The sequence below is a fragment of the Penaeus vannamei genome, chromosome 38 (assembly GCF_042767895.1).
Source record: "Penaeus vannamei isolate JL-2024 chromosome 38, ASM4276789v1, whole genome shotgun sequence".
In the NCBI taxonomy this organism is placed as follows: Eukaryota; Metazoa; Arthropoda; class Malacostraca; order Decapoda; family Penaeidae; genus Penaeus; species Penaeus vannamei.
In genome coordinates this window covers 1,075,003-1,082,502 of record NC_091586.1, presented here as the reverse complement: position 1 = coordinate 1,082,502, position 7,500 = coordinate 1,075,003, and the positions used below count along the sequence as shown (strand labels likewise).

Below are 7,500 nucleotides of genomic sequence, written 5' to 3'. Positions count from 1 at the left end.
GCTTCTAGGGCCATTGTATATTTGTCACACACTATAGAGAGGAAGGAATTCAATCCTCCCAACGAGCCTTAAGATCATGCTACCCATATTAAAATTTGGTGTCAAATGTGTGTTTTCTCGAGTTTTCCTTTAAATCCAAAATCCCAGGTGGTGGCGGCACAACTTGAGATTAAATATTGTTAACTAAGTTTCATGGTCATGTCACGTGATGGAAATTTTGAAATGTCAGGATACTACGTAAGATTTTTATAATTTCCCAGACATTGGCGAAAGTACAACAAATTTAGTTAGAATATATTCTTTTACTTTGTATATGAAAGAAAAAATTGCCTTCTTACAAATATATATGCATGTGAGGATATATATGTATACACGTGCGTCTGTGTGTGTGTATTCTCAGGACTTTGATCAACATCACATATATTTTTCTTTTGGTTTCCTTAAATCAGAGAAACAAACAGAAGTACAACAAAATCAACACATTTTATTTCCAAGAGCAATAAACGGAAAATATGTACATGTTCAGCCAAGGAAAATAATGACAGAAAAGTATTTACAAGGAATTCCACATATACACTTTATATTCCTTACTGATTACTGAAAATGGCGTGAAGTCTAACGGTGAGCATAATGGCACGATGAATGGGCGTGATGCGGATGGAGGAGCGAGAGCGGAGGGCGGCGCCTCCTCCCGCAGGCGAAGGGCGGAGGGCTCGGTTACGCGTTGCTGTAGGACCTGGTGGCGTCGAGCGGGGCGTGCGTGGCGCTGGCCTCGGCCGTCGAGTCGTCGAACACGTCCTCCTCGTCGACGCTGGGCAGCGACACCATTCCGAAGTTGGCCGCGATGGACGACTTGCGCCTGCCGCCCGCGCCCGCCTCGGCGTCCAGCTCGAACCCTTCCGAGGACGACTCCGACGACACGGAGCTCCTCCTCGTGTCGATCTGGCTGACGGAGTGCGCGACGCGCGGATGCAGGCCTCCTCCGGGCCGCGCGGCCGCCGCCGCCGCCGCCGCCGCAGCGTCCGGCCGAGGGTCGACGGACACCGCGCTTCTGAAGGAGGACGTGATCTGAGTGATGGTGGTGGAGATTGACATGTTTCTCCTGCCAGCGGTCCTCCCGGCCTCCGGCATCCCCGCGGAGCCGCCGCCGCCGCCGCCGCTGGAGGACGCGTGGTTGCCCGACGAGCTGTGGGCCTCAGAGCGCGAGGCGCGGCCCAGGGTGCCCGAGCCCGCCCACGAGCCGAGGGTCCCTAGGGCCTTGGCCACCTTGACGCGGTTCTCGGGCGTCAGCACCAGGATGGAGAAGATGCCGACGCCGCGCAGGGCGTTGATGGTGGACGGCAGGTACCACAGGTAGTCGTACCACGCCTCGGAGGGCGTGACCAGGTAGCTGGTGACCACGAAGGACGCCACCTCCAGCATCCACGTCGCGCCGGACCAGACCACCAGTTTGATCGACTCCGTCCAGCTGAGGGGAGAGGGTCATTAGGGGCCAAAGGTAGCGTAGCATCGGGCCATTCACACACAGACATACCATTAAACACACACACAGCATACAGGGCGCTAAAGAACAACCGCAGATGAACAGAATAGCGTTCAGATATTCATCAAGGAAAAATCCTAAGCCGCATGCCAAACATTCACCGTCCAAACAGAGAAACAGACAGCTGGAAGGTCCATTAAGTCGCAAATCTTAAGCCAAACATTCACCGTCCACACAGAGAAAGAGACAGCTGGAAGGTCCACTTACAGGTTGCGCGTTTGATGCGTCCTGAGGCCAGAGGAGGCCGGCTGCGCGTGGCCCGACTGGTCAGTGCTGGTGTTGGTGCTGCTGCCGCCGCCCGCCTCGGTCTGCCTCTTGAGCTCGACCCACTCGGACCCTGAGGGAAGGGGGGGGAGGGGAGGGGGCGATATTATCAGTCGTTCTCTGCGATACTTGCTAATTGCTTCTAACATGGTTCAGTTGAAGTTCATTATCCATGTATAGGATGATCATAATGATAGTAATGATGACTTTTTTTTCTTGCTGATAATTATTCATAATGCTAATCCATTTGCGTGGACTTGAGTCTACCAGATCACCCCCCCCCTTTCATTATTCTTTTCTTCCTTCGTACCAAATTCAGTCACCTTCTTCCCTTCTTCCTCGCCCCTTTTAGCTTACCTCGTCCTCCTCCTCCTGCTCCTGTTCCTCCTCCTCCTCCTCCTCCTCTTCTTGCTGCTGTTCCTCCTCCTCCTTTTACGTTACCTCCTCCTCCTGCTGCTGCTGTTCCTCTTGCTCCTCGCCTCTTTTAACTTACCTCGGCCTCCTCCTCCTCCTTCTGCTTCTCCTCCTGCTCCTGCTCCTCGTCCCTTTTACCTACCTCGTCCTCCTCCTCCTCCTCCTCCTGCTGCTGTTCCTCCGGCTCCTTCTGCTCCTGCTCCTGCTCCACGCCCCTTTGAACTTTGAACTGTTCCTCCTGTTCCTCCTCCTCCTCCTCCTGCTTCTCGCCCCTTTTAGTTTATCTCGTCCTCCTCCTCCTGCTGTTCCTCCTCCTCCTCCTCCTCCTACTCCTGCTCCTTCTTACTCACTCCATTCGAACTTACCCCTTCCTCCTCCTCCTCCTCCTGCTGCTGTTGCTGTCCCTCCCGTTCCTCCTCCTCCGCCTCCTCCTCCTCCTCCTCCTCCTGCTCCTCCTCCTGCTGGTGTAGACGCCTTCTTCTTGTTGCCTCCGTGCTCCAGCTTCCTCAGCTTGGCACTCCTGAGGATCCTGGCACCCATCAGGAGGCCTACGTTCGCCAGGAGAGTGAGGAAGAGCGGCAGGTGCATGTACAGCAGCTGGGCGTTCGGGTCTGCCGGGGGAGGAACGTAGCGGTGGTGGTGATAGTGGTGATATTGATTAGAAAGGTGATGGTGATGATGGTGGTGATGATGATGATAGTGATGATGGTGGTGGTGATGATGGTGGTGGTGGTGATGATGATGATGATGATAATGGTGATATTGATGATGATGATGATAATGGTGATATTGATGATGATGATGATAATGGTGATATTGATGATGATGGTGGTGGTGGTGGTGGTGAAGATGATGATGGTGGTGGTGATGATCGTGATGATGGTGGTGGTGAAGATGATGATGGTGGTGGTGGTGGTGATGATAATGGTTACCATCCCCCTTTTACCTTCTCCCATACTCTTTATTTCCCTGTTCCACTTTCTTCGCCTTATCTCAATACTTGTTCTCCCATTTTCATACCCCCTTCTTTCTCCTCCTTTTCCTCCCCTTCTAAACCTCACTTTTCCCCCTCTCCCTTCCTCCACTTCCATCCCCCATCCCCCTTTCCTCTCCCCTGGCTCCCTTCTCACCCCTCCTTCCCTTCCCCCTCTCTCCTCCTCCGTTTCCCCCTCTCTCCTCTCCCTCTGCCTCATTCCCCTCCTCTTCTTCCCCCTCTCCCTTTTTCCTCATTCTCCTCCTCTCGTTCCCCCTTCCCCCTCTCTCCTCTTCTCCTTTGCCTCATTCCCCTCTCTCCTCTTTTCTTTTGCCTCATTCCCCCCTTTCTCCCCTTCTCCTTTGCCTCATTCCCCTCCTCTCCCTTTTTCCTCATTCCCCTCCTCCCCTTCGCCCTCTCTCCTCCTCTCCTCTGCCTCATTCCCCTCCTCTTCTTCCCCCTCCCTCCTCCTCCCCTTCCCCCTCACTGCCCTTCTCCTTTGCCTCATTCCCCTCTCTCCCTCCTCTCCTTTGCCTCATTGCCCTCCTCCCCTTCCCCCTCTTTCCTCCTCCATTTCCCCCTCTCTCCCCTCCCTTTTTCTTCATTCCCCTCCTCTTCTTCCCCCTCTCTCCTCCTCTCCCTTTTTCTTCATTCTCTTCCTCTCCTCCCCTCTTTCCTCCTCCATTTCCCCCTCTCTCCTCTCCCTCTGCCTCATTCCCCTCCTCTTCTTCCCCCTCTCCCTTTTTCCCCATTCTCCTCCTCTCGTTCCCCCTTCCCCCCTCTCTCCTCCTCCCCTTCCCCTCTCATTCCTCCTCTCCTTTGCCTCATTCCCCTCCTTTCTTCTCCTCTCCCTTTTTCCTCATTCTCCTCCTCCCCTTCACCCCTCTCCCCTTCTCCTTTGCCTCATTCCCCTCCTCTTCTTCCCCCTCTCTCCTCCTCTCCCTTTTTCCTCATTCCCCTCCTCCCCTTCCCCCCTCCATTTCCTCCTGTCTCCCCTTCTCCTTTTTTCCATTCCCCTCCTCTTCTTCCCCCTCTCTCCTCCTCTCCCTTTTTCCTCATTCTCCTCCTCCCCTTCCCCTCTCTCCCCTCTCCTTTGCCCTCATTCTCCTCGTCCCCTTCCCCCCTCCATTTCCTCCTCTCCCTTTTTCCTCCTTTCCTCCCCCCTTCCCCTCTTCCCCCCTTCCCCCCTCTTCCCGCACCCGCCTCCTCACCTGAGAAGAAGCACCTGTAGAGGCCGATCCGTGGCGTGACGACGGCGCAGGGCAGCTCCCTCCTGTAGTGGTCGAGGGTGAGGGCGAGCGTCGTGATGGCGGCGGGGACGCCCCACGCCCACAGCGAGTGGTACAGGTAACGCCAGCGCTCAGACGTGCTCACGCGCCTGCAGGAGAGCACATATATATGTATGTGTATATATTTACACGCACACACACACACATATATACATATATGTTTGTGTGTGTTATCTATTAATTTCTTTGTCTCTATAACTAGGCAGACAACCTACGCGAATACATAAAGCTCTGTTGCAAGGACTCACATCGTCAGCAGAAGAGATTCGAGACAGATGGAGGTGTTCCACGTGAATCCCGCCAAGATGAAGAAGATCAGGAGGCCAGCTGGAGGGATGGAGGGGTCGGGTTAGTGATGGAGGCAGGGACGCCGCTCTCTCGCTCTCTCTTTTTTTTCTTTCTTTCTCTCTCGATGTTTCTTTTCTCTCTCTCTCTCTCTCTCTCTCTCTCTCTCTCTCTCTTTCTCTCCTCCCTCTCTCTCTCTTTCTCTCTCTCTCTCTCTCGGTCTTTCTTATTCTCTCTCTCTCTCTCTCTCTCTCTCTTTCTCATTCTCTCTCTCTCGCTCTTTCTTATTCTCTTTCTCTCTCTCGCTCTTTCTCATTCTCTCTCTTTCACGCCCTCTCTCTTTCATTCTCTCTCTCTCTCTCTTTACCTATCTTTCTCTGTGTGTATATCTCTATCTACCTCATCTCTACCTCTTTTGCCTTTATTGACTACGTACGTATGCTTGTGTGTATGTGTGTGTGCATGTGTGTGTGCGTGTTCGTGTGCGTGTGCGTGTGCGTGTGCGTGTGCGTGTGTGTGCGTGTGCGTGTGCGTGTGCGTGTGCATGTGCGTGTGCGTGTGCGTGTGCGCGTGTGTGTGTGTATGTGTTAGTGTCTGTGTGTCTGTGTCTGTGTGTTTGTGTCCGTGTGTCTCTGCATCTGTGTCTGTCTAACTATCTGCCCTATACATACATGCACCGATCACTATGTACGTGTATATAGGCCCGCGCGCCGCCCCTCGATCGCGTGCCCCGCAATACCCACCGATGAGATGGCACTCGGCGTCCTGCTGCACCTCCGCCTTCATGGAGATGGCCAGCAGGAGGAAGCTGAACAGGTAAGAGATGACGTAGCTGAGGAGGATCCTTCCGGCCAGGGTGTTTACCTGTAGGGAGGGAGGGAGGGAGAGGGTGGAGTGAGCAGGCGGGCGGTAGGTAGGCGAGTAGGTTGGAAGAGGAAGAGGGATGGTAGGTATGAAGAATGGAGGATCGAGGGAATGAGAATGAGTGAGTGAGTGAGAGAGAGGGAGGGAGAGAGAGAGAGAGAGAGAGAGAGAGGGAGGGAGGGAGGGAGGGAGGGAGGGAGGGAGGGAGGGAGGGAGGGAGAGAGAGAGAGAGAGAGAGAGAGAGAGAGAGAGAGAGAGAGAGAAAAGAAAAATAAAAAGAAAGAGAAGGAGAATAAGGGAATGAGCAGAAACTTCTGCATAGCTAAGAATGCATTATCAACTTGTTATTCTCTATACAAATCAAAATGATGGAAGGACTGCCCTCGTCCGGACCGTCGCCCCCCACCCCCCTCCTCACCTTCTTCACGGTGACGAGGCCCCTCCTGACCCTGCTGGAGAGGAGCGAGATGACGGTGGCGATGAGGGCGCTGCAGGAGATGCCCAAGAGGACGGACGTGATGCTGTACTTCTCCTGGTGGACGCTGACGCTCTCCCAGGCGTCGGGGCACACCATGACCATCGGCCGGGGCGCGCGGCCTTGGCCCTTGGCGTTGGCCTTCACGAGGTAGTCGAGGCAGTAATCCTCCTTGCGGAAGGAGTTGGTGCTGAGGACGCAGCTGCCCTCCACGCTGACCACGTCGGCAGTCTGGCCGCCCTGCGAGAACCGGGCGTAGTCGTCCTCGGCCACCGGCGGGAGGTAGAACACGTGCAGGGCCCGGCCGGTCCTGCACACGGGGAAGCCCGAGTAGACGAGGCGCGAGATGCCGGCGCCGCGGACCTCCGACTCGTCCAGGAGCTGGTGGCCGAGGTCGTCGCCCGCGCACGAGATGTTCCTGGCGCCGTCGACCTTGAGCACGTTGTGGCCGTGCTTGCAGCACTTGCCGACCGTGCCCGGAGGCAGGAGGGAGGAGACGGCGTCGGAGGAGGAGGCCTGGGACGACTGGTGCACAGGGATGATGTTCTCCAACTCAGCGCGACACAGGATCGCTACGGTCATCGTCTCGTTGTCCTTGTCCAAGAAGTCGTCGACGCAGTAGCGGTCCGTGACGAAAATGCTGTCGTGAGAGTCCACGTTGAGCTGTCCGGACCAGTTGATCCACCAGCGGATGTCCCTGTTGTGCGGCCAGATGACCTCGTGCGGGCAAGTGTCGTTGCTGTGCGGAAACCCGTAGTCCGAGTCCATCAACTCGTAGAGCTGCATCATCTTGGACGAGAGCGGGGCGTGCGTGGCGACGCAGCCCTCCTCCGAGTAGGCGTGGCCGGGCGGGCAGCATTTGAAGAAGAAATTGTGCACGCAGACGGCGGCGACGGCCTCCATGCTGGCCGGGTGTTCGTCCTCGGCCCACAGGTGGTCGAGGCAGAAGAGGGACGTCTGGTGGCAGACGCTGGAGTCTCGCTCACACAGCTGCTCCCTCTCGTCCAGGTAGACCTCGTGCGAGCGCATGATTTTGGGGAATCCCTTCAGGCACTGGAAGCGCTCGGTGTTAAAGTGGACGTGGGGGGCGTCGGCGTCTGGGGGGAGGAAGTCCCGCACCAGCGTGTCGTGGCTGCTGCTGTTGGCAGGCCTGTCCATGCACTCCATGCTGCTGCGGTCGAGGTACTGGTGGAGCGCGCAGCACTTGCGCAAGTGCCACGAGACGCTGCGGGGACAGGAGGCCAGCACCAGAGCGGCGTTGGCCACTTCCTCTTTGCTGACCGCCGCCATCTCGAGGCAGTAGTGGTCAACATCATGCGTGAGGCCGAGGTCCAGCTCCCGCAGGTGGCCATGCGGCAGGAGCTGGTGCACAAGCTCCGAGGACTGAGCGACT

General features: G+C 56.0%; 1 protein-coding gene across 1 annotated transcript in view; it reads right to left on the bottom strand.

Moving 5' to 3' along the window:
• Positions 1–466: 466 nt before the first annotated feature.
• The window catches only part of LOC113816602 (uncharacterized), a 24,646-nt gene continuing 17,612 nt past the window's right edge, over positions 467–7,500 (bottom strand). The window contains exons 2-8 of the mRNA XM_070116212.1: positions 6,051–7,500; positions 5,512–5,632; positions 4,732–4,810; positions 4,406–4,572; positions 2,587–2,832; positions 1,751–1,880; positions 467–1,468 (exon numbers count right to left, since the gene is read on the bottom strand). The exon at positions 6,051–7,500 is cut by the window's right edge and continues 840 nt beyond it. Of these exons, the coding sequence (XP_069972313.1) occupies positions 718–1,468; positions 1,751–1,880; positions 2,587–2,832; positions 4,406–4,572; positions 4,732–4,810; positions 5,512–5,632; positions 6,051–7,500 (2,944 nt within the window). The 3' untranslated portion in view covers positions 467–717. The remainder of the gene's footprint in view (positions 1,469–1,750; positions 1,881–2,586; positions 2,833–4,405; positions 4,573–4,731; positions 4,811–5,511; positions 5,633–6,050) is intronic.